This window comes from Carassius carassius, chromosome 45, assembly GCF_963082965.1.
Source record: "Carassius carassius chromosome 45, fCarCar2.1, whole genome shotgun sequence".
Classification (NCBI taxonomy): Eukaryota; Metazoa; Chordata; class Actinopteri; order Cypriniformes; family Cyprinidae; genus Carassius; species Carassius carassius.
Window position 1 is genome coordinate 14,220,793 of NC_081799.1, and position 23,208 is coordinate 14,244,000.

At 35.3% G+C, this 23,208-nt stretch overlaps 5 protein-coding genes across 5 annotated transcripts; all 5 read left to right on the top strand.

The window, feature by feature from the left end:
- The first annotated feature begins 3,083 nt into the window (after positions 1-3,083).
- On the top strand, positions 3,084-6,808 carry LOC132126991 (adhesion G-protein coupled receptor G4-like). Its single transcript, XM_059538609.1, has 12 exons — positions 3,084-3,700; positions 4,153-4,250; positions 4,347-4,417; positions 4,510-4,540; positions 5,149-5,192; positions 5,405-5,553; positions 5,647-5,832; positions 5,955-6,086; positions 6,202-6,275; positions 6,387-6,469; positions 6,560-6,593; positions 6,785-6,808. Exons 1-12 carry the CDS (start codon positions 3,097-3,099, stop codon positions 6,806-6,808), a joined length of 1,530 nt encoding a protein of 509 aa, XP_059394592.1. The 5' UTR covers positions 3,084-3,096.
- Positions 6,784-10,632, top strand: LOC132126992 (adhesion G-protein coupled receptor G4-like). Its single transcript, XM_059538610.1, has 8 exons — positions 6,784-7,066; positions 7,244-7,367; positions 7,947-8,053; positions 8,512-8,716; positions 8,943-9,111; positions 10,041-10,187; positions 10,291-10,416; positions 10,498-10,632. Exons 1-8 carry the CDS (start codon positions 6,979-6,981, stop codon positions 10,630-10,632), a joined length of 1,101 nt encoding a protein of 366 aa, XP_059394593.1. The 5' UTR covers positions 6,784-6,978.
- On the top strand, positions 10,632-13,227 carry LOC132127484 (adhesion G-protein coupled receptor G6-like). The gene is made up of 8 exons (XM_059539385.1): positions 10,632-10,736; positions 11,124-11,245; positions 11,397-11,665; positions 11,754-11,859; positions 11,978-12,258; positions 12,334-12,435; positions 12,514-12,678; positions 12,764-13,227. The coding sequence occupies exons 1-8, from the start codon at positions 10,713-10,715 to the stop codon at positions 12,913-12,915; spliced, it is 1,221 nt and encodes a 406-aa protein (XP_059395368.1). The 5' UTR covers positions 10,632-10,712; the 3' UTR covers positions 12,916-13,227.
- Positions 13,228-13,387: 160 nt separating this feature from the next.
- LOC132127096 (HIV Tat-specific factor 1 homolog) lies at positions 13,388-20,173 on the top strand. Its single transcript, XM_059538725.1, has 10 exons — positions 13,388-13,522; positions 14,834-14,998; positions 15,119-15,335; positions 15,420-15,467; positions 15,672-15,826; positions 16,604-16,767; positions 16,906-17,002; positions 18,334-18,423; positions 18,550-18,687; positions 19,076-20,173. Exons 2-10 carry the CDS (start codon positions 14,834-14,836, stop codon positions 19,358-19,360), a joined length of 1,359 nt encoding a protein of 452 aa, XP_059394708.1. The 5' UTR covers positions 13,388-13,522; the 3' UTR covers positions 19,361-20,173.
- LOC132127095 (transcription cofactor vestigial-like protein 3) lies at positions 19,780-22,607 on the top strand. Its single transcript, XM_059538724.1, has 4 exons — positions 19,780-19,883; positions 20,720-20,908; positions 20,978-21,358; positions 22,181-22,607. Exons 2-4 carry the CDS (start codon positions 20,725-20,727, stop codon positions 22,222-22,224), a joined length of 609 nt encoding a protein of 202 aa, XP_059394707.1. The 5' UTR covers positions 19,780-19,883; positions 20,720-20,724; the 3' UTR covers positions 22,225-22,607.
- The last annotated feature ends 601 nt before the right edge of the window (positions 22,608-23,208 follow it).

The window sequence follows — 23,208 nt, forward strand, 5'->3', positions numbered from 1 at the left end:
AATTTATATACAAGAAATAAAAATAAAACTAGTAATATTTAAATAACTATAAAAGTAAAAAATATATAATATTGTATAATAAAATATATTATTACGCTGAGGAATTATAAAGTCTGATAGACACAGGTAAAAAAAGATTTCCTCTGTCACTTTGTGGAGCATCTGTCGAATAAGTGTTTGACTGAACGTACTCCTGTATCTAACCAGGACATGAAGTGGGTGAGAAGTGTTATCTAAGATGGCCAGAAGCTTAGACAACATCCTTCTTTCTGACACTACAGTCAGAGAGTCCAGGTCAAACCCCACAACAGAAGCAGCCTTATGGATAAGTTTGTTCCAGTCTATGGCATCAGCTACCTTCAGTCCGCTGCCCCAACATACAACAGCAAAAAAGATAGCACTTGCTACCACAGACTCGTAGAACATTTTCAGCATCATCCTACAGATGTTAAAGGACTTCAGCCTCCTCAAAAGATAGATGCATCTCTGGCCCTTCTTGTAGACGGCTTCTGAGTTCTTAGTCCTGTCCAGTTTATTGTTCTTGTGGACTCCCAGGTATTTATAATCCTCTAGTCTACAATATCCACTGAGACCCCACAGGTGCCATTGTTCTCCACAGGTCAAGCACCAGCTTTTTTGTTTTTGCCACATAGAGCTGTAGATGGTTCTGCTCACACCATATGACAAAGTCATATACTGTAGTTCTGTACTTGGTCTCCTCACCACCACTGATGCAACCAACTATAGCTGAGCCATCAGAAAACTTCTGAAGATGGCAGGACTCAGTACAATAGCTGAAATCTCCAGTTTACAGGGTGAAGATGAAAGGAGACAGCGCAGTCCCCTGTGGAGCGCCAGAGTAGCAAACCACTCTGTCCGAAACACAATGACACTCACAATAATTGCTGCCTTATCCAGGTGAGTACAAGCTCAATCCAGCATGTAGATGATAGTGTCATCAACTCCCAGGGGGGGCTGGTTGCCACACTGAAGAGGATCTATAAACGGTGAGCGTGATTTCACCAAGTACAACATGTTCCTGGATCAACACTCTTGTTAATCAGCTATCATTTCCCTCTGATTTTAAGAATAAATTATGGGTAGGGTTAGGTTTAGGGGTAGGAATTAGGTTAATTCTATATTTTTTGACATTAATGATGATCTAGGAACACGTCTAACTTGGCAAAAGCACTCTGATTTTGCTGTAAATGTATAAAACAAATGGTTTTGTTAGACGGTGGGGGGGGGGGGTAATTTGTAATTTGGTACAAATTAAATTTTTGTTAAAAATCTAATAAATCTCTGTACATTTTTCACTTGGTTTATAATTAATGTCATTGTCACTTAAACTATAACTATTCTGGACATTTAGCTAACTTTTGTTTAACATAGAAAAATAATTACACAGTCCTTAAGGGGGCATTTTGCCCACTTATACCACGTTTTCAACAAAGCATATTGATATTGTACAACGATAATGATAATGACAAAGATAACTAAAACATTTCAGTAATTGTTCTATAGAAAAATAATTACACAGTCCTTAAGGGGGCATTTTGCCCACTTATACCACGTTTTCAACAAAGCATATTGATATTGTACAACGATAATGATAATGACAAAGATAACTAAAACATTTCAGTAATTGTTCTATAGAAAAATAATTACACAGTCCTTAAGGGGGCATTTTGCCCACTTATACCACGTTTTCAACAAAGCATATTGATATTGTACAACGATAATGATAATGACAAAGATAACTAAAACATTTCAGTAATTGTTCTAAGTCTATGAGAATTCAACTATACCGATAAAGACACAGAAGGACATCACTGGAATCACTTTCAAAACATTGATGAACGACAAAAACAATGACAGCCAGAATCTATAATGTTTTCAGTTATATTTTAAAGTATAGTTTCAATTGTGTTTTACATTTCAGAACTTACCAATGTATTCATGTATTAGTGAGTTAAAGAGCATAGATTGTCTTATCAGCAAAGTTGATCAAAGTAAAGTGTAAATTTTCAGAGTAAAGTGAACAAAAATACTTCAAGTTGCACCTGTTGTTTGCTAATCATAACAGATACTGACTGATCGTATAGCTGCTTTATGAAGATGGTGTGTATGTGCACAGTCATTGGTTGACAGTATGTCATGGCTAATCTGAATAAGATGATGATTGATGAGCTTAATGAATAACCCAAAAGTTCGCAGGGGGACTTTTTAACATGAACACAAGATCTCTCTCACTGTTATTTCTTCACACCAACATACATGTTCAAAACAAAAACTCTCCTAAATGAAGAAATGACCTGTGTGGAAATTTGACACTGACAGATGCTGAATGCGGTGAGTTGCCTATTTCTGTTTCTGTTACATCTGATATTTTTTGTGACTTCATAATGAAAAATGATTGATTAATTTACTAAGAAAACATTTATTTTTTTATAGATTGATTTAGTAAAATGATCTGGTCAGAATATAAATCAACACTAAGAAAAAAGCTAGAATGCAAAGGGAAACGATCTTTTACCTGTACGCATTAGTAATGTAATGGCAAACATTACACTTAAAAGTGCATATTAACATCAAAAGGTACATATTTATACAATTAGCAGTAAAGTGGGAAATAATTTTATGTTTGCAGTGGAGCACAATACACTGTCTTAAAATATCTAAAATAAAAGCAAAACCAATTTTATGCTTCATTTTTTAAATCTTTGTACAGTTACATGTGTTATATTTCACAACACAATGCAATGTTTGCGTATTATTATTTCTTGCCTTTTGTCAGGTGGAGAATGGAAAAACGCAACAGACTGGTTCAGGTCTTGTTCATCTTCCTCATTTTGTGTATAATAGCATTGAAGGATCAAGGTATTGTTGTACAAAATATATTAACATTCGCAAATTATAAAAAACATTTCTAAACTGGGACAGCTGAGTTACCTGATACATATTAAGCTTTGTTTGCTTGATTTATGAACATTTGACAGAAGTGTTTATGTGCTAAAATGTGTTTTACAAATTTCTTTTTCTAAAACCCGTGGGTCAGTAAATGCTACCAGTTTGTGGGGGAAGAAGATAGACTTCATGCAGAAAGACTGCAGCTTCTGGTTCCTGAAAAATGAACACAAAATTCCTTCCTTAAATGAGCTCAGTGTGTGTGTGAACATAAAGAGGAGGCTCAGCAATTCATACTGGACCGCGTTCACGTACCTGCACCCTAATAAAACACGCATAGAGCTTGGGCTGAAGGGATTTGGAGAAGAACTCCATATCATAATGTTTGGGAGAGTCTGGACCAAATCTTCGGTGGTGACCTTGGACAACTGGCATTCCATTTGCATGACCTGGTCCAAATCCATGACCGAACCAAAAGTCTATGTCAATGGAACCAAAGTAGAATTAAAACCACAGTCTGAAACGGCTCTGCATCCTTATTGCTGTAGCGTGGCCGCCGGTGGCACTCTGACTTTAGCTGTGGCCCACAATTTTGTGAAGAACAAGATAAGCATCGAGACGGGCACTGAACTGAAGGGCAGCTTAAGTCTATTCAGGATGTGGAAACAAGTACGCAGTGCTCAAGAGATCTCCACGATGGCCTGCACTGATGGGGATATGCTGCATTGGGAGAAAAGAATCTGGAACAAAGCCCAGGATTGTACACCTATACAAGACGTTACGCAGAAGTGCAGTAAGTGACACAAATATACACACTAAAAAAGTATTATCTTTTTAAAAAAAGGTTTTCAGTTTTCTCAAACTTATCAACATAGATACAGTTTAAAACCCAGATTTGTGTGACTTTATTTTTGATAATGAACTGTAAATAAGCATAAAAAAGTAAATGGACAAGTAATACATATATAGCTAGAGATGTCACTCATTAGTAACTAGTTACTTTAGAATTAAATGTTGGTTTATAGTTACATTTATATTTAATAATAATTAATAAACTTTTATAATTAATAAACTTGCATTTACCATAATTCATTTTTAATTGCTAGAGGGCCAAAAGTTACATATGAAGTCCTATTATTAATTGTAAAGGAAATATAGTAAACCGTTTATTATCGCTAATTAAATCCTATCAGGCTCTGTCTCCATGGACCCTTTTATATCTAACACAATGTCCTCTTGTTCCAGACTGGCCTTTTTATGAAGTAAAATTAGTGCTTATCATCATTCGTGAAGACGGAAACAAAACAAACATTTACGATGCCCGAGAAGTTGCTCATCAGTGGGTAAGCTATAGAAGACACACTTTGAATTTTTACTGCTGCAAGTACCAAGACAAAATGTCAATAATATCCGTAGCCTATATCTTTCTTCTCTTCAAGTTGACACAAGCATTAGAAGAATGGCCAAAACATGTATATTTGCATAAAGTAAAAGTGTTCCCTATAGGAAGGTAAGACTTTGTAATATCTTTCTAAATATAGTAAAAAAATAAAATAAAATTCAGGATAGAATCCAAATGTTCTCATTTTGTCTTTTTAACAGCACTCTTACACGATCCAATGGAAGTGCAAAGGTATGTCAATAGCAAAAAAGGAACAGTTCACCCAAAAATGGAAATATGAATAAAATGAACTCACCTTCCAGCCATCCAAGATGAGTTTGTTTCTTCATCAGAACAGAGTTTGTCAAATTTAGGATTACATTACAGCATGCCTAATGAAGTCAAAAGCATGTTTGCATGAAACAAATCTATCATTAAGACATTTTTCAAGCTATTGCTTCCAGTTAAGATAAAATATCAATAGGGAATGGACCATTTCACTGGAGGAAACGTTATTATAGATTTTGGCTAAAGGAATCATTTACAGTTAAAATGTCTAAATCATGATTCCTACAAACACAAAGCATTCAACTTCACAAAACATTAATTAATGGCCTGGAGTCGTGTGGATTACTAGTGGATAAATGTAATGTTTTTATTAGCTGTTTGAACTCTCATTCCGAAGGCACCCATTCACTGCAGATGATTTATTGGTGAGCATGTGATGTAATGCTAAATTTGTCCAAATCTGTTCTGATTACATTCATCTAATTTTCATTTTTGGTTGAGCTATTCCTTTAAGATTATTTGTATGTAAAATTAAAAATCATCAAACTAACAAGATAAATATCTCTTTGCAGGGGGGAACCATGCAACTGTTTGCCACCAGTCCTGGACTCAGCCAGTGATAATCTCTTCTCAAATCTCTTCTCTCTTCTTATCTCCATTCTAAAAGAACTGTCAAAATCTGCTCGAGCTTGCCTTTCATTCATTTGTTTTGGCATATTTATTTACCTTTCAGGAAAAAAAAACATGCATTATTACTGATAAATGAAAAAAAGACAGTTAAAAGTTTTAAGAAATGTTTGATAATGTCATCCTTATATATCTTTGTAGGTTTGATTGCTTGGCTCACCTGAATGTGATTCCCAATGCTGATGTAGGACAAATACAGGATGAACTCACTGAGATCCTCGCCAAGCGTTACAAAATTGACCACTATGAAATAAACACAGATGCTAACTTCATCTTCATATATACTCTTGGTAAATCAGATCCAGGATGGCTAGGATGCTTAAAAAAATTCCAACAAAACAAAGCATAATTTCCATACAAACCATTTTTTTACTCTTACTTAGATGATCTTTGGCCGGACCTAGACACAAACCCACCCTTAACCGGGACTGAAACACAAACAACCACAATTCCTCAACTGACGTCTACAGCTACTGAAATTATTACTCCTGCAAAAACAATAGTCACAACACCCAATCAAGTGGCAATAACAACAGAAGTTGTTTCATCCTCAACTGAAACAACAAAAAGTCTGTACAGCAACTTTATGTATCAGTTTCTCTCTTATAGACTGTAACATCTATAGGCCTATGTGAAATTTTAGATTAACTCAAGGATTCGTTTACATCCTCATTTTTTTTTTTTTTTACAGTCACTACTTCCACACCATTCATGGAAACAACCCTGGCAGGAAGTTCCACGACTTTTTTATCGTCCACAAGAAGTCTTACATTAAATACAGCCGAATGCTCTTCTACTATTTCACCTGAAGGAAACATATCAGGTCAAGAATTGCCTTTTTGTTTTCTGTTATAAAACCATGTTCTTCAAACTCATGTACAGTTCATGATTTCACACATAATGGAATATTTCACACCATCTCTCTGTATTGAATACAGAAAGTTATTTCAGTGTTAATGTCAATGTGACTGTCAATGGCTCTGGTGACCCTGAGAACATAATTACAACCTGGGTAAGATATAAAACAAAGAGAACCTAAATTCAGCCAAATATGTTGCATGTCAAACTGGAAATAAGTATCACATCTCAGCATCACGTCACAGTTGTTTTATCATCACTGCAGCTTCAAGAAACTCTTTCTGGTAAAGGAATACAGGTGTTGCACTTTAAACTCTTGACTTCCTCAACACATGCACAAAAACGAAGGTTAGTCAGTCTTGTTTTTATTGCAGAGAACAGACCAAACACCAATACTCACTATAGAATTTTTTTAACATGTCTGATTTGCATTTGCAGTGTGGAAACAAAATCATTCAAAGTGGATAGAAAGGTACAAACTTCCAAACAACTAACAGCAATTCTCTTTTTTGTGTGTCTACTGAAATCAATATAAAAAAAGAAAAAAAATATTATTACGTTTGTTTTAGAAATGTAAACTGAATTGGAAATTGAAAATGTTTCTCTATATTAAATGCACAAAAATAATTCTGTTTTCTATTATCTTGTGTATTTGCCTTGCAGCACTCTCTTTCAGTGACAAGGTGAGATGTTCATTACAAGACAGCAGTTGAAGAAAAGTAAACAATAGTGAACAATAATTGTTGCAAACATACCATGTGTTTTAATAGAGTTATCTGATATGGCTTGTTCCCAGCCATAGCTGTGTGTTTCATGCCCAGGTAACAACTTCCTCAGACATTATAAAGACGGAAAAAATGATTCATGGGCTTCTGGAGAAACAGTACAACAGTGGAACAGCACTCTTATATGCCCAACCTGAGGACATCTTAATTTCTTATATTGGTATGTGATATATCAGAAGAAAAATAAAATCAGATGATGAGAGGATCAGGCTATGATACATTCTCGGTACTACATACCTGTGTTTGATTGTAATATGGACAGAAACTGGAGAATTATTTAAATATATATATATACACAAAGCTGTCTGAATGTATCTCTCTTCTTATCTAAAAACAGGGCCTTGTCCTGAGCACAACCATCACATCAGGCAAGGGCTTTTCAGTTGGCCCCCAACTGGGGTTCAGCACAACACCTCACTTCCATGTGTGGGAAACCCTGAAAAGAAAGCCTATAGGCAATGGTAAGAGACTCTCTTAAAAATATTTGTTTCAACCTAAATAGAATTGAAGTCAGAAATTGCTTCATAATTTGAAACTTTAATGAAATTATAATAATTGCATGGAATCATTTAACATTTTTAATTTTGTTCTACATAATGAGACCTTGATGGATAGCCTGTAAATCCACCTATAAATCTTTTGACTCTCTACTGGGTTATTGTTCCTAATCACTAACTCTAAAAAGAGGAAGCTGTCTGATATAATATTTGAAGGGGCTGCTGTAAACCAATTAATCACATGTATGTACCATATAGTAGTATTATTAATGTCAAAACTGTTTGTATGATCGATTTCATTGCAGAGTCGAAAGCAATCTCTTGTGTTTCCATAATGTTCCAGTCGTTCAATTTTTATTTACAGCCATAAAATGGATGAGCAGGTTTTAAACCTGAACTTGAACAGCGTTGTATAATGCTGTGTATCTTGGAGTCAAGCAGCTCTGAGCGGTTTGCAATAGTTAATGGGGGGGAAGTGATCCAAATAATTCATGGTTTGATAAGTTTATTGATTGTGTCCTTCTCGCCCTCCTCTCCAAACAGTCTTCTGGATGAAAACGTTGGAACTCTTTGGAAATCTCCAGACCTGGGGCAATGCCAGGTTGTGGTCAACAGTGTGTCAGACCTGGAGGACATTACAGTCACTAATGGTGAACATTAGATACACAAGCTTCCAGTTAAACCAATAGCTCACCCAGAAATGGCAATTTGCTGAAAATGTACTCACTCTCGGGCCATCCAAGGTGTAGAAGTTCTTTGGAATAAATTGTGGACAAATTTAGCATTACGTCACTTGCTAACCAACATTAATTAAGAATAAGACTTCTTGTGACACACAAAGAAGAGCCACTGGTGATAGCATGTGATGTAATGCTAAATATTCCAAATCTCTACACATCTTGGATACCCTGAGGGTGAGGAAATGTTCAGCATTCCAGATGTTGTTTGTTTCCTTTAAAATAAACAGAAATGAACTGAACATACAGTCATCTCATTCACAGCAAATACACAAGTGGATAGAAATCTGTTTTAACACATTAGCCTCTGTATGATACAAATATCTACATGGGCACATCCTAAAACAATCCCTATGCATTTTGCCTATTAGACAATGCAGAAGATATTCTGCTCATGATTGAGGACTTGATACATGAGAACAAAAATCTGGACGAGTACGAGCTCTCAACGGTACTGGATAAACTAGCCGATGTGATTAACGTTAGCGTGATCACGCCTCCGCTGGGAGAGGTCATCATCAACATCACATCTGACATCCTGGAGTCTGACAGCAACCTGCTGCCCTTCACCAACAGGTGTGTGACACTGAGTGTTCATTTAATATATTTACTTGATTTTTATTAAACAATAAAAGTAATAAAAATCAAACAAATATAGGAAATTATATTCCATATATGTGGTTAACAGTGAAATATATTGTGTGTAAATATATATTAAATTAAGTCTACTGTTGATGTGAAGGTTTTACAGGCAGATTTTGTTTTCCATGTAAACAAAACATCCTTCCCTGTATTTGTATAGCATTCTGAACATCACAGAGTCTGTTGGAGACCAGATGTTAGGGTTCAATGGAGAGTCAGTCAGCTTAACAGCTCCTGCCTTAGCAATATCAGTGGTCAATATTGACCAAGGAAATTTTCACAACCTTACCTTTGGAGTCTCTTCCACTAACAAAGGCTTAAACCCTGAGGTGAGTGCACAGCACCTTCAACTAGTGGAACTTTATTTTTATATACTACTATTCAGAGGTTTGGGGATATACTCTTTTGTTTGTTTAAGAAACAATTAAGCCTATACTTAACCAAAAATGCATTAACTTCGATAGAAATTTGACAGTACAGACCTTTATATTGTTACAAAAAACTAAAAATTTATTCTGTTATTTCGAACTTTCTATTCAAAGAATCCTCAAAAATGTATCATGGTTCCCACAATAAATAATAAAAATTATAATAATAAAAAAATTATAATAAGCAGCACAACTGTTTTTAACATTGATAATAATTTGAAATGTGTCTTCAGCAGCAAATCAGCAAATTAAAATGGTTTCTGAGGCATCATGGGACACTGGAGTAATGATGCTGAAAATCCATTTAAATATAAGCTTAATTTAAATATAAAATAAAATTGTATGTTATAATATTTTAATAAAACATACATTTTATAATATTTACTGTTTTTGCTCAAATAAATGCAACCTTGGTGAGCATAATAATAAAATAAAATAAAAAACATTAAATAAAATCTTGACAAACCCAAACTTTTGAAACTCTCTGCATGCCTCATAATATAATATAATATAATATAATATAATATAATATAATATAATATAATATAATATAATATAATATAATATAATATAATATAATATAATATAATATAATATAATATAATATAATATAATATAATATAATATGTAATCATTTTATGATAATTTATAATTTAATTTATATATAATTTATGTAATTAAGCATCATCAAGAATTTATCATTGAATGTTGCAGATGAAATTTGGCCAGCAAGTTTGTATTTCTGTTTTATATTTTTTTGCCCCTGTGAAAATATAATGTAATGAGTCATATAAATCATCACACAATAATCAAATGCTTTTCTTCTATAGATTTATATCAATCGGGAGCCTTTTGATGGTACAGTGGCCTTCGTTTCTCTGCCCTCTGAAATACAAGAGAGATTCCCCATTACAAACAACACCAGCCCCCGTGTTCAGTTTCAGTTTTATGGAGTTCCCACTCTCTTTCAAACAAAGGTGACTTCATCTTACTCTGTCAGTGGTAGATATCAATTTTACAGTTTGTCTATCTCACTGTTAGATTATTTTGAAACACTATATTTGTGAATTTTTGTCTCAGAATGACCCAGATGGGAAAAGACTGAACACTTTTGTGGTGTCTGCGAGTGTGACTAATGCCACAGGATGCATTGAAAACCTAAAAGAATATGTTGCTGTCACTCTGCACCATCTAACAAGTAAGAAAGTAAGTACAGTTGTTAGTAATGTCCAGAAAAATTAAAAACACTGGCAGGAATCATTTTTTAATTGTCTCTAACTTTAACAGAAAGACCAGGATGTCCAGTGTGTCTATTGGGACTTCAATAAGAATGGCAAGTCACTTGGACTATATGAACACATTATTATTATTCTCACATTCTACATCTCATGTGTTGATGGCTTTGTGCATGTCCTGTTTTAGATGGATATGGTGGATGGAATCCAAAGGGGTGCTGGACATATAATACCAGCAGTGATTACACAACCTGTCTGTGTGACCACATGACCCACTTTGGAGTGCTGCTGGTACGAAAACGATTCTGTGTTTGATACTCAGTTACAATTACTTATATATTTACATTTACCTTTAGACATTTAGCAGATGCTTTTATCCAAAGCGTCTTATAAATGAGGACAATGGAAGCAATCAAAATCAACAAAAGAGCAATGATATGCAAGTGCTATAACAAGTCTTAATTAACTTAACACTGCACATGTAGCAAGGTTTGTTTTTAAAATGATTTAATAACTAAAAAGAGCAAACTAGTGTTAGAGGCCTTTTTTGCTTTTGTTAATTGTATAATAAAAGAAAACAAATCGAATACAAAAAGAATAGAGAAGCTAGTATATATGCATTGAATGTTTTAGCCTCAATAGTTTGCATTAAGCCATTCATTTTTTTTTTTTTTTAAGGATGTGTCCAGAACTCCCATTGATGAGAAAAATGAACAAATCCTCACTCTTATTACATACATGGGCTGTGGTGTGTCTTCCTGCTTTCTTGGGATCACAGTGCTAACATATACCCTTTTAGAGTAAGATCTAATTTACAACTGATGTTTATATATGGCAATGCGGCGTACTTGTAATGCGTCTATTTAAAATTTACAAGAAATCTGCATTTTATAAGTCATTTTTCATGTTACATTGCTTTGCCATTAACTTCGATGCTTTGCTTCTTAATAGGAAGTTAAGAAGAGACTACCCATCCAAAATTCTGTTGAATCTGTCTCTTGCATTACTGGGACTGAACCTGGTGTTCCTGCTGAACTCCTGGATTTCTTCCTTTGGCATCTATGGCCTGTGCATTGCTGTGGCGGTGACCTTACACTATTTCCTACTGACTTCCTTTACCTGGATGGGCTTAGGGGCTGTGAATATGTACTTTGCTTTGGTTAAAGTTTTCAATGTGTATGTGCCCTCATACATCTTGAAATTCTGCCTGCTTGGCTGGGGTGAGACATTTAAGATCATTTAAACATTTAGAGACAGATTTATGTTTTCAGTTCATCTCTGTTTAACATCCATTACGTCTTTGTACAGGGATTCCACTTATTATATGTGGCTTGGTGGTGGCTATAAAGAGAGACGCATATGGCATGAACACCATGAGTGATTCTCAAATGACACTGGATGATTCGGAAATGTTGTTAGTGAAGTTTGATGATTGATTTTTCATGAACATAGTGACAGAACAGCACTACAGATAAGAAATAACTTTATATTACATCATGTCAAATCAAAGCAAATTTTTTCATCTTTTTCAGTTGCTGGGTCCAAAATGATGTGGTTTTCTACGTGTCAGTAGTGAGCTACATAGCCTTCATACTTCTGTGCAATGGCTCCATCTTCTTAGTGGTTCTGATCCAGATCCGAAACATGCAAGTCAATCAACCGGCCGGCACCCGAAGTGGGATCTTGAAAGACCTGCGGACTGTGGCAAGCCTTACCTTCTTATTGGGTCTCACCTGGTCTGTGGCTTTTCTTGCTTGGGGTCCTGTTAAAGTGTTCCTCCTCTACCTGTTCTCAATACTGAACAGTCTTCAAGGTGAGAAAGAGCACATACAATTCATTTAATTCAGTTTTAGCATCCAGTCTATTAATATTTTGTGATTTGTTCCAGGTTTCTTTATTTTTGTGTTCCATTGTCTCATGAAGGAAAACGTACGCAAGCAATGGAGAATACATTTATGTTGTGGCGCTTTCAAACTGCAGGAATGCTCTGGTAAAGCACAGATTTCTCTCTTGCAACCTTAAAAATCTTTAAAAAAACACAAATGCTAACTTCTTCATTGTTTTTTAGAATGGAGCCAAACTGCAACTGTGGTTCCCAAACACAAACCCAATCCACCAAATACGTTTCCTTTCATGGCATCTGTGAGATCCATTAAGTCTAATTCAACTCAGAGCTCAACGGTTTCCTTAGAGTCTAGTCAACATCAAATGACTATCACAAGACCCGACCTTGGTAAGACATTACCAATATGATACATTGTTAATGCTCTAATGTTCAAATCTTTGATGTTTTCTTGTCTTAACTGTTCCTGTGATAGGATTTGTATATGAAAACAGTTTGGTAATACCAAGAGCCAGAACAGGATTGATGGTTCTTCCATATGAAACATCTCCTGCCACAGCAAGTGGGCTCGAGTTTCCTTCAAGGCCATGGAAGAATGGATTTGACGCAGATATCTATCCAACATAAATTTGACTGTTTTTGTTTGTTGCTCTGTACGGAAGCACACATTTTTCTGATAACTTTCAATTTTCAAATGACACTTGGCTCTTAAAAAATGAGTGAATAAACATGTAGCAAACTGATTCCTCAGATAATGTTACATTATATCCTAACATTGTTTCATGAAATAATAGTATAATCAAGAAAAGGTATGTTGAACTATAACAAAAGTGACATAAATCTTTGGGAGCTAGTGTGCACCTATTCCTGTGTCAGCATTAAATATTTAAATGATGTATAAAAAATGTATCATTTCTTTGAGGAGATGTGGCATTTTTGTGAAATAATCAACACGTTTCCTTAATAAATCTTTAAGGTCAAAATAAATCTTTCAAGTTTAAAAAGTTAATTTGAATGAAAAACATAAGCTGCGTCCCGAATGACGCACTATACACGATGTACTTAAACTTATACGCACCGATAGACTTATAAGTACTGCAAAAGGGACCTTAGAAAGAGGAACTACATATGTGCGGCCGACAGTTTCATTCCGGAAGAAGCATACCGGCGGACTTTCACGTTCTTCCTCGGAAGTGTAACCCTTCTACGTTTCGGAGACGCAGCACTGGAAACGGTGGGTTCTTTTTAATATATTCTTTATTTAAAATGTTAAATCAGAGTAAATGTTTTATTGTTCACCTCGTATATATTGAATCTAGATAGCGCTGTGGCTCTAAATAAGCCAATTAGCACCCCTCGTCACATCATCATAAGCGGATTGATTTGGGTCAGTTCACATCAGTCTTTCTCATCATCAAAACTATCAAGATGTTTGGGCTTAAAACACTGAGAGTACTAATGATATGTTAGGGCTGAAAACATTGAGAACTTATAACACGCGCCAAATGAAGCGGCAATTCATATTAAACGCCCACAAGTCATTTGTTTCCAGTGTGTTTGCAAGTTATAAATCCTCTGTAACTCAAAATTTTCACTGATATATATTAGGGGTGTAACAGTACACATAAATCAAGCTTTGGTACGTACCTCGTTTTTGGGGTAACGGTTCGCTTCGAGTTTGGTACAACAGGTGCCAGTACAGTTTTTTTTCTCATTTATTTTGAAAAGACAGTAATGCATGAGCAGTTCTTTTTGATTTCAATTAGATTTTACAATTTCATGATTTAAAGAAAAACAGAATAGTCTGATTTGAATGAAATTGTGTTACACAAGACACCCGCACAAAAAAAAAAAAAAAACGCTGACGGATTGAATGAAAATGCATATTTAATCTCTGACAGCAGATGGCGTTTATGGAACAGCAGCAATACAGCGTTTTCTTGGTTACTGCTGTAAACAAAGCAGCTGCACTTATAAACTATTTTAATATGCATTATATGGCGGTAAGAGGAGAAGAAAATTCCATTGAAACATTTCTGAAGATGGTCAGCTCCTCTCTGAGATACATTCAAATAAACCCCAACATATTTGTCTTCCTATATTTTGAGCATTGCGAACGGTGAGCTTGATCTGCCTGTTACGGTATTTTCTCCTCTTTACAGACCTCATAAAAATTCCACACAAATTACATTTTGGGAAATGATTGCAATGCAGTTTTGTGTGCAATTCTGGAATAGATATCAGCCAAAATTAAACTAAAAACTGGTTCAGATTTATAGCCGGCATGCCATCTGAACTCCCCGTTTTTGTTTTGGATTGGTGCGTAGATCATCTCTTCTGCTCTTTCCTGACGTTGCAATGGATTTGGATTGATCGACTATGACTATGTGACATCCATTACTCCGACTGTGACATCCATACTGTTACCGTTCAATGCGAATACATGTACCGTTACACCCCTAATATATAAATATATGACTTTTGTGTCTGCAAGAGCTCATGATTTTTTACATTAAGTATCTCTGTCTTATCTTGGTTTCTGTAGATGAGCGGGGATTCAGACGGTAATAAAGAGTTTCATGAGCAGCTCCGTTTGCAGCAGCTGTATGGACAGAGGCGAGAGGTTGGAGAAGATCCGTATGCATACGTCGACCCAGAAGACGGCACTGAGTACGACTGGGACCATGAAAAGAGAGCATGGTTTCCAAAGGTCTCTCCTTGCCAAACAAAAAACTACATTTACTCAACAATTCTGTTTTCATAACCTGGTCAGAGACAACTAATAAATAAGTTCTTTATTAAGGTTCACTTGTTATTTGTTTTTTTCTAGGTAAATGATGATTTCATCGCAGCATATCAAGCAAACTATGGCTTCAATGAGGAAGGGGCCCCTGATCCAAGTGCTGCGGTTCCTGTCACCGACTTTCTCCCTGCCAAACCAGAGGAGCCCAAGAAACCAGAAGAACCCAAGAAACTGGAGGAGAGCTCAGACCAGGACAAAACTAAGGAGGGAGCTCAGAAAGGAGAGAAAAGGAAAGCAGATCCAGGTAAGAAGTTATGTATTACCATTTATTTTTTTCCAAGTATTCTAATTATATTAACAAATAAACATTGTGTCTTGTGTTTTACAGGATGGTTTAAAGTTGAAAAGGACAAAAACACCAATGTTTATGTGACAGGTGAATAATTTCATTTTTTTTAGACTACTATTTGTTTATAATTTTGATATGAAATTGGTATCCTGCTGTAAATACTGGTATGACTCCCTCTATTGGCCATTTCTGTTTTTTTTTAATTACTTGGCTGGCTTAAATAAGAGCTGACAATCCAAAGTTAGGCTCACAAAATGTCTTTCAGTGTTTCAATGTCTTTCTCTCTTCTAGGTCTTCCTCCGGACATAACTCCTGATGAGTTTGTGGAGTTCATGTCCAAATGTGGACTTATCATGCGTGATCCTATCACAGAAGACTATAAAATCAAGCTTTACAAGGACAAGGACGGAAACCAAAAAGGAGATGGACTTTGCTGCTACCTGAAGGTTGGTAATTGTAATACTGTGATCAAGTTTATTTATCCCTTGTGCTGTGCTGAAAATCTTGAATGAAATTGATCGATCGTAGGCTTCATTGATTTGTGCTTATGCATCTTAGTTTATGAGCAAAAGAGCACTATATGTGGATATTTTTGCCAGTGTTAACTCAAAAAAAAATAAGTTTCATAAGCTCAGATGTCTACAATCAATCAGCTCTGTAAAGAAATGTAAACGTGCTAATAGAATGAATAGAAGTTCACTCCATAACAAGAAACTGACAGGCTGGCAGTTTAACACACTGAAAGAAGTTGTTATACCCTGTGTGTGCAAAGTCAGTAAATTTTAGTCCAATTTGATAACATTAACCAGCCTTTTCAGGAAAAAGAATACCCTCGCTGGGTCTAAATGACCAGAATGCAACATTAAATTTATGAATATTTTATAAACTGTGTGTGTGTGTGTGTGTATATATATATATATATATATATATATATATATATATATATATATATATATATATATATTCAATTAGATTTTTATATGTCCATTTTAAATGTTGTTTTATTAATTTTGTTATGTGCTTGCTTTTGTTGTTTTTGTTTGTACGTTTTGTTCACACACACACATGCATTTCTATTTAGCTTTATTTTTTAATTGTAGTAATTTTAGTTAATTACAACATTTATTTCAGCTGTATTTTAAATGAACATTGTAACCTCTTTAACACTATTTACATGTTTTTATATCATTTTGTAGACATTATTATTTCATAATTCCTTGCAGAAAGAGTCTGTAGCTCTTGCCGTGCGGCTTTTGGATGAGACAGAGATTCGGGGCTACCAGCTGCATGTGGAGGCAGCGCAATTCGAGCTCAAAGGACAATATGATGCCAGCAAGAAGAAGAAAAAGAACAAAGAATACCGTAAAAAGCTCCAGCAGCAACAAAAGTAAGAACCTGTTCAGACTGACTCCTGCGGCACTATATAGTTGATTCGGATGCATTGTGCAACAATGCTCTGCCTAATCACCATATTGTTTGTATTGCTGTAGCTATGACTGATATTTTAGTAATTTATGATTAACAGGCAGCTGGACTGGAGGCCAGAGAAAGCTGGGGAAACTCGAAAAAGGCATGAAAAAGTCATCATCATCCAAAACATGTTTCATCCCAGTGACTTTGAGGCAAGAGTTAATCACAAAATATGCTGACACATCCTTAGACACACTGGAACATACTACAGATTTTAGTGAATAAAATAACATTTTGTTGGCAACACTTCACATTGAATGCTGTCTGCATTAAAAAAAAGTGTCTTCTGACAGAGCTTTTGTCAAATATCTGTTGCTGCAGCTAAAACCAGAATTTCCTTTTACAGTTCAGATTGACTTTAGCCTTGTACTGGTATTCATGTTGTATGAAGTTAATTACAGTAACGCACTTGATTAGCAACAGTTTAGAGCTATGGCATTGTTTAGTTTCTCTGTAGCAGCGATGAACATCTCGCAGCTGGTCTGTCTGCATTCCTGAAGTAGGTGCAACCTAAAGGCTCAGATGAGAGCAGGAATGCAGGTGTGGATCTGCTGTTCACGAATCATATTAATTGTTTAATGAATGAGACTGATACTGAAATTATTAAATGTAAGTATCTTACGAAACCTGTGACGCAACTGTAAATAATATAGGCCTCAATTATAAATAATTTAAGTCTGAAAAGTCAGTAAGGTTTATTTGTACGAAGTTGATATTTTAACTTGACAAATAAACTTTTGATCAAATGAATGCAGCCTCTGAGAGCATAAGAGACTAATAACTTTAAAAACCTTACCAGCCCCTTAAACAGGAGTGTACTAGAATAATACCAAATGGAAATATCGAAACTGAACAAAAATTTAATTAAGCAATATCCATATTATATTAAAACTTCAAAGTTGCTATCCTTTGCTAGGTTTCAGCTCTGCGCACTCTGGACATACAAAAATCAGTTTCAAAACCTCATCCATTTCTATATATATTTGTATATATATGTATATATTTTTTTTTTTTTTTTTTTTTTTTTTTTTTGGTAGCAGTTAGGCACAATTTATATTTTGTCAACAAAGTAAATTTCAGTCGTTTAACCATTGGCCTTTAAATAAATTGTTTGGGTCACACTTTATTTTAAGCTCCAATTCTCGCTACTAACAAATCATAAACTATTCTTTTGCTTCAAACTCCTAATCTGCTGCTTATCAATAGTTAGTTAGGTAGTTGTTAAGTTTAGGTATTTGGTAGGATTATGAACGTACAATATGGTCATGCAGAAAATGTGCTATATGAGTACTTATAAACAGCCAATATGTTAATAATAGGCATGTTAATAAGTACCTAGTTAATAGTGAGAATTGGTTCCTATACTAAAGTGTTACCAGTTTTTTTTTTTTTTTTTTTTTTTTTATTGCTGAGCAAAATAAATTAAGTCAAATGTGTTTTGACTGACGATGTGTGAAAGAGCTGCGCCCTATGTCTCATGCAGGAGGATCCATTGGTTCTGAATGAGTACAGAGATGATCTCCGGACAGAATGTGAGAAATTTGGGCAAGTGAAGAAGGTCATCATCTTTGATGTAAGTCTTCTCCTGTCCACAATTAATATAATACAACTTAGTTGTATTTAAAGTCAGTGACCATACAAATGTCTCTCTCTCCATAATTTCTAACACTATACTCTTTGCTTTTTCCATGGAAATCAGAGGCACCCTGATGGAGTGGCATCCGTGGCTTTTAAAGAACCTGAAGAGGCGGACGCGTGTCAGATGGCTCTGAATGGACGCTGGTTTGGTGGGAGGAAACTATCAGCACAGCTGTGGGATGGTGTAACTGACTACCAGGTAAAATACTTGGTCTATTTAAAGCCATCGTGATTTGTTGCTTGCAATCCATTTTACTTCCTCAATCTGATATTTTCTGAATTAAACAGGATGTTTAAAGAGAGAAAATGTAAAGAAGGACTTTAGTTTATCAATCAGGAATTTGCTGAATCATGCAAACATGTGTTACTGTGCATACAAAACCGAATGCAGGTTTGCCATTATAAGCTATTTGGCTGTTGTTTATCCAATAGTCTAATGGGGAAAAGGAAAGTTATTACATTTGAGTAGAGTAAACAAAAAGAAAAACATGCAAGACTGCTCTCCCAACAAAATGATTCAAAATTGATCATTTCTGTTATCCTCTGCTTATTTTTCTTTGTCTAACATTTTGGCTCTGGTCACCCAGGTTGAGGAAACCTCCCGAGAACGAGAAGAGAGACTGAAAGCCTGGGGTTCTTTCTTAAGTGACGAGAGTGCGTCTGCCAAAGCTAAAGCGGACGCTTCAAAAGCAGCTGAACAACAAAATTCCAGCACACAAGAAGCAGCAGATCAGACTCGACTGGAGGAACATGCAAACGAAAGCACCACAAAACCACAGGAGGAGAAAGATGAGGAGGAGGAGGAGGAGGAGGAAGGAGGAGTAGCGTCGACCGATAGCAGTTTAGCAGGAAGTGATAATGAGGATGCGTAGATGTTGAGAGAAAAGACGACTTATTTAATGTCTCTTGCTAAAACATCTTCATTCTAATATACAGTGTTTCCTTTTAATTGTTTATTCCCATGACATGTCTGCATTTCACCGTATCTCAATATGGACACTAATTGAAATTTGACTGAAAATAGTCACTCTGTGCTTTATGCTAATGTGTGTCATTGAATCAATTTGAACATCTATTAATAGTTTTATAGTAAAAAAAAAAAAATGTGTGTCCTCGTCATTGTTTCTTGCTTTCATGAAAAAGATGTTCATTAGTAACGTCACTCACTAACAAGATCTTTGGTTTACATGGGAACAAAAAAACAAGCAGTTTCTTTGCGTGTAGTTCCATGTAAGCCTAGTGACCGCTGTGGTTTTATCTGTTTGACAAACCTTGTTCAACTCGCTCGGGTGCATTTTTCAGTGCACAAGTAAAGAAGAGCTCCTCCTGCACGTAGTATCACATTTGTTTTGTTTTAGTATGATCGGTGGCTGGATAGTGGCTGGATTCAGTTTGGTAAGCAGTTTGGGGTTCTGAATTTATTTGTGAATGCAATTAAAATCCTGTTTTAATTTGAGACAGGAGAGCTTGAAGTAGAAGTAGGAGCGGTACAACTTGTTTCCCTTTAGAAGTGTGGATTTAATTTTTTGATGTTTTACCTACCTTTTATGTTTATTTCTAGAATAAATAAGAGCTTATTTCTATGAATTATAATTAATTTCGTTTTCCTTCTCAAGGATTTTGTTTTGCCAGTTTTTAACAGTTTGATAAGATTTTTCTTTTAAGCCTTTTTGTTGGTCGAGGTTTAAATATTCTATCAATTAAATCATGTTTAAATATTAATAAACTGCACTGCCATCTCAAGCTACATTCATAAACTGTAGTATGCACTACTTTTATCTTTTGGGATTGGTTGGATTTGTTTTAACGTTGCTGGTAATGTGAAAGCAGTCATTTATCAAATATTCAGTGTCACATTATACTTTAGAAATGATTCTTATATGCAGATTTAGTGCTTAAGAAACATTAATGTTGAGAAGGGTTGTGCTTAATATTTGTGAAAAACAAAAATTTTACAGTTTAATTATACAATCCTTGTACTCAAGGTGGTGAAATTACAAATGCTTGAAAAAAAAATCATAATCTTTATATACATTTCATTTAGTGTGTACATAAAATGAAGTGTTAATGAGAAATCTTTGATGCCCTTAGAGAGTTCACTCCTTCAAAGAACTGTTATTACAGTGTTTCCTATTTCGTTTTTTGAATGTATAGGATAGTCAATTGTTTTTCAATGTAAAAAGAGAATAAAGACAAAATGTAAAATAACCCATCTATGTTGTATTCCTAAGTCAGGATGATGGCGGACATAATGTTAAAGCACTCAGAGGAGTGTAAAGATCCTCCTCAGCTCTTTACATACTATCAAGGTGACATCAACACTGCAGTGGATGAGCACTTCTTCCGTGCCCTGAATAAAGCAACCACACCAAAAGACCTCAGTACTAAAGCCAAGGACAGCAATAGGATTCCAAAATATGGTGCGTTAATGTGCATCTGTCTGTCTGTCTGTCTGTCTATCTATCTTTCTAATGCATTTCTTATCCCAGATGTCCCCTCATCATCATGGGCTTCTTCTGGTCTAACATGGTCTAAGTCCACACACTCTTCCAGCTCTAAGCTGGCCCAATTGACAACCGTGGGACCTCCATCCCAGGGAGTTATTGTGAACCCTTCAGTACTGTCATCATCATCCTCCTCGTCCCTCTGGCCATGTCCACCCAGACAGAGCACAGCCTACGAACTGCCTCAAATACTCTATCAACAGCCCATGGCTGCTGAGAGCAGTGCCAGCTCTTACCTGAACCTGTTACAAATGGATCGGCCAACAGGGGGCATCATGATCTCGCCCTTCTCAAAATCAGAAACCAGACCAGAGTGGAATTCTGGGACGGCCTTTAGGGATGGAAGCAGGATCGGCCTAGATTCAGGTAATTATGCCATTGCTAACTGTTTGCACAAAAATGTATTTAAGTGCAAGGAAATCAATTAATTGGTCAGTAAAGAAAAACGGACAGTCAGCTAGTAATTAACACAAAACAAGACAAAGTGATGAGTCCATGGTGTGATACGGGAGATATGTAATAATCTGATAAACAGTATTTGATTCACCAATCAGAATCCTTTATTCCACAGAATTCGCATATGAGCCGAGGTGCTTCTTCTCAACAGTTAAAAAAAAACATTCTATTTAATATAAAGTCATCTATTTAGAGAGAAAGTTCACCCACAGAATAAAAACATTCTGTCATCCTTAACTCACCCTCAAGTTATTCCAAAACTGTATGAGTTGCTTTAAGATTGAACATAAAAGAACATACTTCTAAAAAAATATGAGGAAACAAATAGTTGCTGGTCCCCACTGACTTCCATAGTATGGGAAAAAATACTATAGAAGTCAATGAGGAGCAAAAACTGTTTGTGGGGTTACCCACATTTTTCAAAGTATCTTTCGTGTTCAGCAAAAGAAAGGTTTGGAACAACTTGAGGGTGAGTAAATGATGACATAATTAGCATTTGTGGATGAACTATCTCTTTAAGTCAAGTAATAAGTCATCCAGACACGTTTTATGAATACTGTCAAATGGGACATTCTACTACTTTTTTCATAAACACATTCTGTTTTGCCTACATATACTTCTAGAGTAGGGAAGTATGCATATTCAGAATGCAGACTTACTTGCAGTGCATAAATGAAGTGTTTGTTTAGGTGGTGATAAATTATTTATTTGTGATCGTCTTGTGTTTTTCAGGTGTGCCTGTGTCAGAAATCAGTAAGGATTTGTACTGGTATTAAAAAAGCGATTTCTGGCACTATGTCGAAAATATAAAAGACTGTCTGCGTTTGCATTATTATGTAAGCTTAAGAATCCTGTGGTTTTCAGTCATCTGGAAGAGTGACTCAAACCATTATATTCATGGTGTCAGATATTCCTCAGCGATGAATGGCAGTTAATTGCATGATTTAGCCGTGAGCATGTGCATAAGGTATCTTGTAGTAGGACATAAGTGAGAATACCTAATTGGAATCATTTATATGATTTGTAATACATTTATAGTTTTACCAAACTTTCTTTGTGTATAGTATTGTGTCATCATTTTCGTAATGCAAAAACTTGTATAGTCATTTGTCAAAAAATATACTGTAGTTACTCTTTAAATGAAACTTTTCTCTTTCATACCTTGAGGGATGAAAAACCCTTTAAAAGCTCATCAACAAGTGTGTCAACTCTCTAGATAAGGTTACACAGAAGGCCAAGTAAAGTGGTGCAATGGTAAAAGTGAACTCAAAAATAAATTTCTTTGAAACTGTTCAAATGGTATTGGACTTTACCTTTACAAACCTGTTTGCAAAACCTGCTTCACACTTTTTCCCTCAAGCAGTGATGTATTTCCCTGTTACAAACCCTGACTTTTGATGTATGAGTATAACAAAACAGCTAAAGGCAGTTTGCACAAACATAACTTTCCTCAGTTATTTTCAAGAACAGAATACAATAATCTATTTTCAGTATGAATAACCAGTTGACCCTTTAATTAATAAATCCTACATGAAAATTGTCAGGTTTGAAGTTATATATTTTATTTTTGTTTTTTTGTTGTAATTTATTGGCATGTTAGCTTTCAGCTTAAGACAATTACAAAAATATAAAGAAAAAAGTCAGTTGCATTCTTTATCTATTTCTCAAAGCATTGATTTGCATTAAAATAGACATTTCTTTGAGGCTAAAGACTCAACTGTACGTCAGGACTGCCCACACATCTCTGCAAACTAACGTCA

Bases quoted from the DNA above. Each gene is read 5' to 3' on its own strand.
- LOC132126991 (XM_059538609.1), top strand. From the start codon at position 3,097: ATGCAGAAAGACTGCAGCTTCTGGTTCCTGAAAAATGAACACAAAATT. The intron at 5,833-5,954 runs GTCTGTACAGCA...TTTTTTTTACAG, and splicing joins CTCAACTGAAACAACAAAAA to TCACTACTTCCACACCATTC. The intron at 6,087-6,201 runs GTCAAGAATTGC...TATTGAATACAG, and splicing joins ACCTGAAGGAAACATATCAG to AAAGTTATTTCAGTGTTAAT.
- LOC132126992 (XM_059538610.1), top strand. From the start codon at position 6,979: ATGATTCATGGGCTTCTGGAGAAACAGTACAACAGTGGAACAGCACTC. The intron at 9,112-10,040 runs GTGAGTGCACAG...TTTCTTCTATAG, and splicing joins ACAAAGGCTTAAACCCTGAG to ATTTATATCAATCGGGAGCC. The intron at 10,188-10,290 runs GTGACTTCATCT...TTTTTGTCTCAG, and splicing joins CCACTCTCTTTCAAACAAAG to AATGACCCAGATGGGAAAAG.
- LOC132127484 (XM_059539385.1), top strand. From the start codon at position 10,713: ATGACCCACTTTGGAGTGCTGCTG. The intron at 11,246-11,396 runs GTAAGATCTAAT...GCTTCTTAATAG, and splicing joins CTAACATATACCCTTTTAGA to GAAGTTAAGAAGAGACTACC. The intron at 12,259-12,333 runs GTGAGAAAGAGC...GATTTGTTCCAG, and splicing joins AATACTGAACAGTCTTCAAG to GTTTCTTTATTTTTGTGTTC.
- LOC132127096 (XM_059538725.1), top strand. From the start codon at position 14,834: ATGAGCGGGGATTCAGACGGTAATAAAGAGTTTCATGAGCAGCTCCGT. The intron at 14,999-15,118 runs GTCTCTCCTTGC...GTTTTTTTCTAG, and splicing joins AGAGAGCATGGTTTCCAAAG to GTAAATGATGATTTCATCGC. The intron at 15,336-15,419 runs GTAAGAAGTTAT...TGTGTTTTACAG, and splicing joins GAAAAGGAAAGCAGATCCAG to GATGGTTTAAAGTTGAAAAG.
- LOC132127095 (XM_059538724.1), top strand. From the start codon at position 20,725: ATGATGGCGGACATAATGTTAAAGCACTCAGAGGAGTGTAAAGATCCT. The intron at 20,909-20,977 runs GTGCGTTAATGT...TTCTTATCCCAG, and splicing joins CAATAGGATTCCAAAATATG to ATGTCCCCTCATCATCATGG. The intron at 21,359-22,180 runs GTAATTATGCCA...TGTGTTTTTCAG, and splicing joins CAGGATCGGCCTAGATTCAG to GTGTGCCTGTGTCAGAAATC.